The sequence below is a fragment of the Agelaius tricolor genome, unplaced genomic scaffold (assembly GCF_023055355.1).
Source record: "Agelaius tricolor isolate 1412-34295 unplaced genomic scaffold, bAgeTri1.0.p SCAF_15, whole genome shotgun sequence".
Lineage (NCBI taxonomy): Eukaryota > Metazoa > Chordata > Aves > Passeriformes > Icteridae > Agelaius > Agelaius tricolor.
Window position 1 is genome coordinate 15,534,625 of NW_027269275.1, and position 11,443 is coordinate 15,546,067.

The 11,443-nt window shown below is 61.6% G+C and overlaps 2 protein-coding genes across 3 annotated transcripts; both read left to right on the plus strand.

Annotated features, from left to right (window-relative positions):
• Positions 1 to 4: 4 nt before the first annotated feature.
• USB1 (U6 snRNA biogenesis phosphodiesterase 1) lies at positions 5 to 5,023 on the plus strand. Of its 2 annotated transcripts, XM_071440712.1 has the most exons (8): positions 5 to 696; positions 800 to 951; positions 1,104 to 1,287; positions 1,780 to 1,833; positions 2,851 to 2,956; positions 3,604 to 3,687; positions 3,980 to 4,080; positions 4,208 to 5,023. In XM_071440712.1, exons 1-8 carry the CDS (start codon positions 5 to 7, stop codon positions 4,440 to 4,442), a joined length of 1,608 nt encoding a protein of 535 aa, XP_071296813.1. In that variant the 3' UTR covers positions 4,443 to 5,023. The 2 variants fall into 2 exon arrangements, with proteins under 2 accessions (XP_071296813.1, XP_071296814.1); XM_071440713.1 differs by having other exon boundaries at positions 3,980 to 4,410.
• Positions 5,024 to 5,870: 847 nt separating this feature from the next.
• Positions 5,871 to 11,236, plus strand: MMP15 (matrix metallopeptidase 15). The gene is made up of 10 exons (XM_071440709.1): positions 5,871 to 6,319; positions 7,365 to 7,513; positions 7,762 to 7,884; positions 7,988 to 8,295; positions 8,524 to 8,685; positions 8,806 to 9,029; positions 9,158 to 9,296; positions 9,539 to 9,689; positions 9,778 to 9,893; positions 10,146 to 11,236. Exons 1-10 carry the CDS (start codon positions 6,212 to 6,214, stop codon positions 10,580 to 10,582), a joined length of 1,917 nt encoding a protein of 638 aa, XP_071296810.1. The 5' UTR covers positions 5,871 to 6,211; the 3' UTR covers positions 10,583 to 11,236.
• Positions 11,237 to 11,443: the final 207 nt, after the last annotated feature.

Sequence of the window (11,443 nt, forward strand, 5' to 3'; positions counted from 1 at the left end):
CGGCATGGCCCGGCTGCTCCCGCCAGGCCCGGGCCGCCTCAGGGCCGCGGGGCGCGGGGGCGGCCGGGGAGCTCGCAGGCCACCAGCAGCCGCCGCCGCCGCAGCCCGCGGCCAGGCCCGGCCCGCCGCTCGCCGCTCCCCATCGGGCGGCCCCGCTGGCAGCGCGGGGACGGCGCCCCGAGGCCTTCACCGCCGCCGCGCCGGGAGGCCCCGCGCTGGGCTCGGGTGTAGGGGGTCGCTGCCCGCCCGGGGCCGCCCCCGCCCCGGCGAGGCGCACACAAAGGGCGGCGGCGGCGGCCGGGCCGATCACCTACGGCGGGAGGAGGCCTCGCCAGCGGCAGGGCCGCGGCCTGCGCGCTGCGCCCGAGCCCCGCGCTGGCGTGGAGGCGGGAGCCGGGAGGGAGGAGGGGAGGGAGGGAAGGGAGCGAGCGGCGGGCGGGAGCGCAGCGGAGGGAGCGGAGCGGGCCGGGCCGGGGCGGCCGCGGCAGCGGCGGAGGAGGCGGGGCGGGCGCGGCGAGTGCTGCCCCCTGCCGGGCCGCGCCGGCAACTGCGCTGCCAGCGGGGCGCGGGCCGTGGCGGCGGGGCCGCGGCCATGAGCGCCGCGCTGGTGGGCTACAGCAGCTCCGAGGAGGAGCAGGAGCAGGAGCAGGAAGGGGGGTGCCGGGGCGGCGCCGCGCAGGGGCTCCCCGGGGCCAGGTAGGTGCGGTGGGGTGGCGGCGGCGGGAGCGCGCGGGAGGCGGCGGGAGCGCGCGGCCTTCTTCCTCCTCTTCCTCGTTCTCACCCCGCTCCGGTCCCGCAGCGCCGGCCGCCCCCGCCTGCCCGTGCCCGCCGGCCTGCCCGGAGACCCGGACCCGCTGGAGGTCGTGAGCGATGACAGCTCCCGGCACGGCGGCCGCGTGCGCGGCTTCCCCCACGAGCGGGGCAACTGGGCCACGCACGTCTACCTGCCCTGTAGGTACCGGCACCGCGACCGCGACCGCGAGCGGGATGGGTCCGGGACCGGGACCGGGATGGGTCCGGGAGGATGGCGGGACGGACCTCAGCCGCTGCGCCCCTCGGTCCCGGCGGGGATGCGCGGCTCCTCTGACGGCGCTGCCCCGCAGACATTGCCCAGGAGGAGTTCCTGGAGCTGCTGGAGCTGCTGGTGTCCCACGCCCGCACCTTCGTGCCGTCGCTGGCTGCCATGGAGGAGTTCCACCTGAGCCTCTCGCAGTGCGTGGTGCTGCGCTACCACTGGATTGAGCCCTTCGTCCGCTCCCTCCGGGAGCGCCTGGCCGCCTTCCACAGGTGGGTTTGGCAGAGCCCCGGCAGAGCGCTCCTCACACCCCTCCCCTGCCCTCGGGACCCGTGTTTTGCCAGCATCCACGCCCTAAGGTGTCCCTGGCAGCTGGTGCTGGCAGGACATTAAAGCCCTGGGGATTTTTCCTCACTGCCTCAGGATCTGGCACCAGATGCATCAGGTTTTGGCTTTCCAGGATCAGGCCAGAGCTGTGCCATCCTCTAAACCATGGGTGGTTTTGTTGCTTACATGTGGCTCAGGCACTGGCTGAGCATCAGCTTCTTCAGAGCTTCTGTCACTGTGCAGGCTTTGGAGGGCTGGAAATGGGAGGGAAATTAATTAATTTGAGCCCCAAGAGGTTCTGGTTGCACCAGTTTGGTCCGATTGCAGCTTATATTTGCCTGTATCTTTCCATGGCTTGGTAACAATCCTGACCCCTCCTCATCTTCTCCTTTTTTATTTTTTTCCCTGCAGCTGAAATAGGATCTTTCTTATTTCAGGTTCTTCTGCGTGGCTGACCAAGTGAAGGTTTACACCAACCAGAACAAAACCAGGTGAGTGCACAGTGGAGCAGCCTGCCTGCCCCAGGAGAAGTCTGAGCAGGCTGCTGGGTGGATGGGAAGTGTCACCCTGCCTGTCCCACAGTTGGGCTGTGTGACAACACAGTATGTGATCACCTTCAGATCATCTCCAGACATTTCACACCTTTCCCCAGCCATCTGTACAAAGTTTTGGCTTTGGCACTGATTTTCTGCAAGCTTTTGGTCTCATTAGCCAGTGTGCACAGCCTGGGGCGAGCAGAGTGGGACCACCTCTTTTGGCAGCAGTGCCAGTCGTGAAATTGTAGTGCAGGTCTTCCAAGAGCTGGAGAGAAATAGCTGAGATGGTGCTAATTCTCCTGGGCATCAGCTCAGAAGCCTGATTCCAACGGAATGCAATTAAGTTTTTTTTGAATGTCAAAGCAAAGGTGATTAAAATTGCAGAAAGTTGCTGAATCTGGCGGGAAAGGCAGCCCAAGATAGTCATGGGTAGGAAAAAGTGAATATGGAACCTGGGTGACACTTGAATCTTCTGCTTCCCTCCTGGAGGGGAAGAAATGATGACTCTAAATGACACTAGAAAGTGTCATCCCCACAGTCCTGGAGGAGGTGCTGACTTCTTTGTCACACCTCTCCAGCCTGGTACTTCCCATTCCCTGCTTCCTCTCACACTGTGAAACCTCTCCAGCAACTTCCACTTTTTTAATGCAGCTCCTGCGTGGGCACTCTGCTGAAATTCATCCAGTGCATCCTTTGCCTGGAAAACTGATTTCCATGTCCCAAAAGGTACTAGGCTAATCTAGTAAATCTGCATGGTTCATCATCTAATCCTGCTTCTGCCTGCTACCACATCTTCTGCTTTTCTTCAGAATACAATCAGCATCCCTGGATGCTTAAACCTGGCATTCCTCAGATTTCCTTGTGTTAGGGAGTAGGGAACTTGCCCAGTAGGAATGAAGGGCTGTGTATTCGTAGGGATGTGCTTTCTGCAGCATGAAAGGGTGCTTGCAGTCTCTCCTTGCCTTTCTCTAGGACCTTTATTGGCTTGGAGGTCTCTGCTGGGCATTTCCAGCTGCTGGAGCTGGTCTCAGAGGTGGATAGCGTTCTAGAGGAATTTGACCTTCCCACATTCTACAAGGTGAGGTGTTCCTGCTTGCTCCCCTGCCAGTCTGGACATGCTGGCTGGTTCCCTGTGAGATGTTCACTCAAATAAACAGGAACCAGTTGCAGTGGCTGCCCTGCTGTGCATGGAAACAGGGTTGCCCTAGGATAGAATGGGCACTGTGAGACTGAGGACAATCCTTGTGTCTTTGCCTTGGGCAGCTTTCTTGGGCATTAGTCCAGCCTTTTTGCTTAGTACTAGCTTTGGGAACAGGTTTGGGATTTGGAAGGGCCAGGGCCCAGTTTGTCTGTGCCTAGAGCTGAGCAAGGAGCTCATGTGGATTATTCAGCAGTGACCCATGTACCTGCTCCAAAACCAGTCCTGAGAGATTCTCCCACAGCTGCAGAGTTGAGCGCAGGGAGGCTGGGAGCCAGGCAGCCTTGCCCACTGGAGTCCAAAGGGGCTGGGGTGGGAAGCCCAGGACTCCTCTTGCCTCCAGCACTGTCCATATCAGCTCTGCAGCTGTTGAGTTGGCAGAGGGGACTCCCAGCTTTGGGATCCTCCAGTCTCTGTGATCCCAGGCAGGGCAGCAGCATCATGCCAGATGTCCCACTGTGGCTCTGTGCATTGAGCAAAGCCTCCTTTAGCCCTCACATTCTTATCCCTGTTTGTTTTGCCTTCAGGACCCATCGTTCCACATCAGCTTGGCCTGGTGCGTGGGGGACCTGGCTGGCAGGCTGGAAGGGCAGTGTCTGCAGGAGCTCCAGGTATGTCCCCACAGACATGGGGTGGTGTGGAGAGCAGGGGGAGGGCAGAGCTGGACTCCAGCCACGTCTCCCTGCCTGGGGTGCAGAGTGGGACATTCTCTTCAACTGAGCAGGACAAACTTCAGTGGGCTGAAAGATGAGAAGCTTTTGGGGGGAGCATGAGTTAAATCACCCTCCTGAGGCTTCCAGCTGCAAATGGCTTCATCTGTGACTTGCTTCAGACAGGGAGCTGCCAGCTCCATCCTCTGGCAGATCCACTCTCCTGGTACTGACTCCTGCCTCTGTTTTCCAGGACATTGTGGATGGGTTTGAGGAGTCAGCATTCCTGCTGCGTATCCAATGGGAGCAGATCCGCTGCAAGTCAGGGAACAAGTACTTCTCCTTCCCCTTGAGGTAGGGGCGGGTGGGCTGTGCCTTTTGGAGCCCCGAAGAGCCTGACCCTGGAACAAGGGCTGCAGTCTGGCTCAGCTCTGGGTGGCGTGGGCTCTCACGCACCTCTGCGCTCTTCTTGCCTGCTCAGCGTCTCTGCAGCATTGGTGGCCTCAAGTCAGGCCACTTCCAGTTTGAGCTGCTGCCCGAAGAAAAGTGTGCTTGTAGCAGATTTCATCCCTGCTGCTGGATGTGCTGCAGTCAGCACTGGCGGTTCCAGACATCCCACGGTCGCTAATTTTGCTGATTTAAAAAAAAAAAAAGAAAAAAGAAAAAAAAATTCTTCAAAAGCCATAGATGCCTTATGGGAAGGAGGAAGAAGGTAGCGTGGGAAGCTGCTACTAAAGGGAGAGTGTCTCACACAGTGGGAAGTAGCACTGCCAGATTGTAGGGAGGCTCTGGGCATGTTTTGAGTAGCAAGAGGGAAGGACATGGAGCTGGATCCTCTTCCCTGAGTGTTTTCCTACTGTAAGCCAGCTCGGACAAGCTCCTGAGTCATGTTGTGTCCCTCTCACACTGCTGCTGCCTCTGTAGGGACATTTCAGTGTCTGATCCTTTTGCCAAAGAGCAAGGGCTTGCTGCCAGGTGTGGGTGAGCCCTGGAACAGACAGTGTCAGTGTTTGCTGAGCTGGGAGGGCAGTGCCCACAGGTGAGTCAAGGGGTGGCGGCTCCTGCCCAGGCTCCACACTGTGTGATCAGCACCCCAGGTGGATGATGAGCCAGGGGATCACAGGCTGGACATTGTCCCTTGGGAGAAACTCCTTTTTATGCTTTTGTCCCTGTGGGTTGGTCAGCTGCAACTTCTCAGGTAGTTGGAACAGGATGTTGATGTGATGCCTTGAATCTTTTATTCCATGTCTGTCCAGGACTTCTGAACAGTAAAAATCTGTTTCCTCATGTCATAAAATTGTGTCTGTGGTGTATTTCAGCCGTTTCCTTTTAGACACGCACAACTCCTGCAAAGCTTCACGTGAGACCACTTCTGTAAGTGCTCCTGTGAGCTCCATGCTGCCTGTCCTGGCACAGAGAGTGGCTTTGTCTGTGGGAGCATCTCCAGACAGTCGGGATTTGTGTCCCTGGGAGCATCGCAGCCAGTTGCCACTGCCAGCAGCCTTTTGAAGTGCTTAACAAAAAATCTGTTAAGTCTTTAGCCAGTTAGTTTCCGGGATGGGGATCTGCAAGATAAGTTTCTTTTGGGGCAAAGAAAAACAAACAGAGATATATTTAGCCCCTGGGGACTTCAGTGAAACCGGTTTCTCCCAGGTTAATGCTCAACCACCGGCCCCAGCCGGGCCTGGCACTGCACCCGGTTGTGTAACACCGGGTGTCAGAGACCCCCGGGACAGGGCACGGTGGCTGTGGGGGCGAAGTCGGGGATGTGGCGGCTGCCGGCAGGGCTGGGTGCGGGGGTCTGTGCCCGGTGCGGGGTCTGTGCCCGGTTCGGGGATCTGTGCCCGGTGCGGGGGTCTCTGCCCGGTTCGAGGGTCTGTGCCCAGTGCGGGGGTCTGTGCCCGGTTCAGGGATCTGTGCCCGGTTCGGGGGTCTGTGCCCGGTGCGGGGTCTGTGCCCGGTTCGGGGGTTTCTGCCCGGTTCGGGGGTCTGTGCTCGGTCCGGGGGTCTGTGCCCGGTGCGGGGTCTGTGCCCGGTGCGGGGTCTCTCCTGCGGCCCCGCCGCGCACACACGTGCGGGGGGGCGGCCCCGCCCCCGCCGGCCCCGCCCCGTCGCGGCCCCGCCCCCGCCTCGGCCCCGCCCCGCCCGCTCCCACCGCTCCCCGCCGCCGCCGCCGCCGCGCCCGCCTTCCGCCAGCCGCTCCGGTGCTCCCGGCGGCGGGCAGAGGGCGGCAGGGTTGCTGAGAGGAGCCGCGCCCCTCCGGTCGCCAATGTGCCTCGGTCCGCCGTGCTGACCTCACGCACAATAGGCGGGCCGGGAGGCGACGGGCCGCGCCTGGCAGCGCCTCCCATGCACCGTGCGCAGCCCCCCGCGGCGGCTCGGCCCCGGGCCATGAGGGCGGCGTAGCTCCGACACCGCCGCGCTCGGCCCGGCCCGGCCCGGCCCGGCGCGGCCGGGGGCAGCCGCGACCCGGCGGCGGCGCGGAATGGCAGGAGGGGGCGGCGCCCCCTGGCGGGCGGGCGGGCGCCTCCCGCCGCTCGTGGTGCTGCTGGTGCTGCTGGCGGGGGCGGCGGGCGAGGAGATCAACGCCGAGGTGAGGCACGGGCCCGGGGCTCCGCACCCCCGCACCGGCACCTGCGGGGCCGCCGCACCGCCGGCCGGGGCAGGTGCAGGCGGGGAACGGGGTGGCGGGGTGCAGGTCGCCGCCGGGGGTGGCGGGCGGCGGGTGCGGGGTGTGGGGAGGAAGCGCTTTGTGCCCGGCGGGGGAGGGGGTGAAAGGGCTTTTGATAAAGGCTCTGCTCCACCACCCTGCCGGGGAAAGGGAGTGGGGGTAGAAGAATTTAATAGATTTAGTGTTTTTAGCAATTAAAATGTTAAGCCGTTTTTGGAAAAAAAAAAAGTGATAGGAAAAGAATTGGGATAGGAAAAGGATTGGAGAACCTGGAGAAGACTTGGAAAAGGAAAAAGACTTGGAAGAGCAATAAGACTTGGAAAAGGAAAAAGAATTGGAAGGAATTTAGAAAAAAAAAGCTTTAAAGATTAAAAGGAAAACCCCCCTAATTTGGAAAATATAAGTGAAAAGTAGGAGGGAAAAAAAAGTTACAAAATAGTAATAATAAAGATAAAAATAAAATGCAATTAAAGCAGACAAGAGGAGGTGGAGGCTGGGGCAGGAAGGAAGAGCCCCGGCGCGCCCCAGCACCCTCCTGCCCCCCACCCTGGGGCTGCAGCCCCGCAGGACAGAAGCTCCTTTGTGGGTGCAGGCCGGGGTGGGGGTCCCAGGCTTCACATCCCTCGGCAGCTCCCAGGGGACGCCTCCGGAGGAGGACAGGGACAGGCAGCCCGCAGGCAGCCTGGCCCCCTGCCAGCTGCCTGGTCCCTGGAGTCGGCCCATCCGGCAGCAGCCCCCCGAGATCCCCGGCTCCCTCACCTTGCAGGGCAGGGCAGGGACCCCGTGCCCTGCTGCCGCAGCGCTGCCTGCTCGAGAGTGGCATTTGCCACTGGCAGCTGGCACTGACCGCCCTGTGAAGGGCCGTGGGGCTGGGGTGCAGGCAGGCGGGGGCAGATCCTTCCCCAGCGGGCGCTGGGGAGCTCCGGGGCTGCTCGGTGCCGGGCTGACGCGTGGCTCTCCCGGCCAGGCATGGCTGCGGCTCTACGGGTACCTGCCGCAGCCCAGCCGCCGCATGTCCACCATGCGCTCGGCCCAGACCTTCTCCGCCGCGCTCGCCGAGATGCAGAAGTTCTACGGCATCACCGTCACCGGCGTCCTGGACGAGGAGACCAAGGCGTGAGTTTCTCCATTGTCCCCTTGCTCAGGCAGATGGCAGCTCCACTCTCGGGCTTTGTGGTTTTCTCTGACAGCCTCGGGGCTCTGCTGGCACCTGGAAGAGTGGGTGCTGTCCCCCTTGTGCTTCTCCCCTTTTGGGGGCTGCACCTCTGCAGCCAGGATTGTGTCCCTGCTGTGTGTGGGTGCTGTAACCCCGCAGGGATGTTGGCTGTGGTGGGCTGAGCCCTGGCTCGGTGTCCTCCTGGCAGGTGGATGAAACGTCCCCGCTGTGGGGTCCCGGATCAGTTTGGAGCGCGGATGAAGTCCAACATGCGTCGGAAGCGGTACGCGCTGACAGGGCGGCGCTGGAGCCAGAGCCACCTCACCTTCAGGTACCCAGCACGGCCAGGGATTCCCTCCCCCAGGCCCATGGTGACCCATAGATCCCCTCAAAGTGCTGCTCCAGGCCTTCCCTAGTGAATTCTGTATCCCCAGCATCCAAAACTACACGGAGAAGCTGGGTCGGTACCACTCCCACGAGGCTGTCCGACGAGCTTTCCGCGTGTGGGAGCAAGCCACGCCGCTGGTTTTCCGGGAGGTGGCCTACGAGGACATCCGGCAGAAGAGGAAGAAGGAGGCTGACATCATGGTGCTCTTTGCCTCTGGATTCCATGGAGACAGCTCTCCCTTTGATGGCCTTGGGGGATTTTTGGCTCATGCCTATTTTCCCGGCCCTGGCATGGGGGGGGACACGCATTTCGACTTGGATGAGCCCTGGACACTGGAGAATGCAGATGTGTCTGGTGAGTTGAGGGCCAAGGAGGTTGTAAAGGTGACCAGAGGAGCCTGGTGGCCACTGTGGGTGGAGGGGGGAGCTGTGCTGGTGTGGACAGGACTGGCAGGGAGAGCAGGTCCACCATGGGTATGCAGGCTGATCCCACTAGAGCACCCCTGTTGCCGGATGCTGGGTTCAGGAGTCTGCCTCATGTGTCATGTTCACCCCCTCTTGCTGATGGTGCCTCTCCATGCAGGGAACAACCTTTTCCTGGTGGCTGTGCACGAGCTGGGGCACTCACTGGGCTTGGAGCACTCCAGCAACCCCAGTGCTATCATGGCACCCTTCTACCAGTGGATGGACACAGAGAACTTCCAGCTGCCTGAGGATGACCTCAAGGGCATCCAGCAGCTCTACGGTGAGGAGTTGGTTGGGGGATCATCCCAGAGGTGGGATTCTGGGCATGCGTGTGGGAAACTGAGGTACAGGTGTTGCTGGTCTGCATCATCACATCCCTTCTCTCACCTGCCCGATCCAGGTACCGCAGATGGGCACCCTCAGCCCACCAAGCCTTTGCCCACCGTGACACCCCGGAGACCTGGCAGGCCTGACCAGAGACCCCCTAAACCTCCCCCTCCGGGGAAACCAGAGCGCCCACCCAAACCTGGCAGCCCAGACCGACCTGACCAGTACGGCCCCGACATCTGCGATGGGGACTTCGACACCGTGGCGGTGCTGCGTGGGGAGATGTTTGTATTCAAGGTACCTGCCAGGACCCACTCCTGCCCCTTCCTTGGGGATGTAGTGGGTCTGTGGGTGGGAGGACCCCTCAGCAAGGTGACTGTGTCCCTGTGTCCTCCCCATCCTCTGCCAACCCTGTTTCTTTCCAGGGCCGGTGGTTCTGGAGGGTCCGGCACAACCGGGTGCTGGACAATTACCCCATGCCCATCGGACACTTCTGGCGGGGCCTCCCTGGGGACATTGATGCTGCCTATGAGAGGCATGACGGGAGGTTCGTCTTCTTTAAAGGTGAGCAGGAAAGCTGGATGGGAGGGCTGAGGTGGAAGCGAGACCCCAGTGTCTCCCACAAAGCTGTTGAGAGCTGGTTGGCTTCATCTCATCCTGACCCACCTCCCCAGCCACAGCTGCTGTGTGATCCCAAGGAGTCAGGGTGGCCACAGGCATTACCACTATCCCTATCCATTTGTGCACCTGCTACAGCAGCTGGGCAGGACCTTCTCATCCCCCTTCTCCAACTCTTTTCCCTCTAGGTGACCGGTACTGGCTCTTCCGAGAAGCCAACCTGGAGCCTGGGTACCCACAGCCCCTGGTCACCTACGGGCAGGGCATCCCCTACGACAGCATTGACACGGCCGTCTGGTGGGAACCCACGGGACACACCTTCTTCTTCCGTGGGGACAGGTGAGTGTCTGTGGGGTTCTGCCAGGGGGGAGAATCTTGGGCAGCGGGACCCCTGTGCTTGTCACTTACCCCCCACCTCCCTCCCCAGATACTGGCGCTTCAATGAGGACACACGCTCGGTGGACCCTGGGTACCCAAAGCCCATCTCTGTCTGGGTGGGCATCCCTCCCTCGCCCAAGGGAGCCTTCCTCAGCCCGGACGCCTGTAAGTAGTGGAGGAGAGGGGTGGGGGGTGGTGGTAGTGGGGGTCTTGGAGATGAGATTGTCCCTCTGATAGCCTGGCCACATGGGATGGACTTGGGGACAGTGTGTGGGAGTCAGCAGTGAATTCCCTTCTGAGGGGTTTCACCAGTCTTGGGAGTAAAACCTGCTGTCTTGGGCATCTGCAGGGGTGGCCAGGTTCTGCTGTGTCCTGTGCCCATCCGCTTACCCCTTGTCTCCATCTTCTGTCCCCCAGCCTCCACCTACTTCTACAGAGGCACAAAGTACTGGAAGTTCGACAATGAGCGTCTCAAGACAGAGCCAGGCTATCCCAAATCCATCCTACGGGACTTCATGGGCTGTCACACGGAGCTGGTCCCAGACCCCAATCCCCGCTGGCCCGATGTGGACCGACCCCCCTTCAACCCTGATGGGGATGGGGGGACTGAAGGTGAGGAGGAGGAAGAGGAAGATGAGGATTACAACGAGGGAGATGGCCAGCCAGGCAGGGACGTGGACGTGGTGGTGCAGATCGATGAGTACACACGCACCATGAGCGTGGTCATGGTGCTGGTGCTGCTGGTGCTGCTGCTCTGCATCCTGGGCCTCATCTATGTCATCGTCCAGATGCAGAGGAAGGGCGCACCCCGAATGCTCCTGTACTGCAAGCGCTCCTTGCAGGAGTGGGTCTGACCCTGGCTCCCTCCCCCAACCGCCCCCACCACCATGGTGCTAAGATGGACCTGACACCCCCTCCCCCTGACCCTCACCACGGCCTCAGCCCCTCTACCCCATTGTTGCTTGATGGCTCCAGCCTCAAAAAAGGGGGGATGCCCAACCCCCCCAGCCCCTCCAGAGCAGCCGGGCTGGGACCGGGGATGGTCATGGGGGGGCTGGAGGGCATCCAGGCCCTGCCTGCTCCCCAGTGCCTGTGCCTCCCCCTAGCTGTGACCCTCAGGCTGCCACCCATCACGTGCCTGCATCTGCCATGGGTCCCTGCAGGGTCCCTTCCTCCTGGTGAGCCCGCTGCAGCTCGGGTGGTGAGTGGGCTGGGGGCTGCTCCCCAGTGCTGCAGGCTGGCAGGTCTCAGCCTCTGGCACCTGCAGTGGTAGGGAAGGGAGGGCTGAGCTCATGGCTGTGTTTCCTGTTGAACCATGGGGATACAGGGATGTAGTGCCTAAAGACAGTGTGAGCTTGGAGATGCCACCTCTGCAGCCCTGCTGGGGCTCAGCTCAGTCCGGGCCCTGCTGCTGCCACTGTGGGATGAAGCCCTGGGGCACGTGCCCTGTGGGCAGGGCAGTGGGCACAGCCACCTTGTATGTCCATTAAACGGGTCGGGTGTGTGGAGAGCTGTGGTGCCATTGGCCTTCCTGCTGCGGGGGTGCCCTGGGAGGGACTGGGCAAATTCTGTGGTAACGGGGCTTGTCTGGGGGGTCACCCTGCATGGCACCCCCAGGGGACTGAGTGCCATGCCAGGGGATGCAGGGAAGGGGCCAGCATGGCCAGTGATGTCCCTGCAGCAGTCCCTGCCCCGGGGCTGCCACTTGAGGGGGG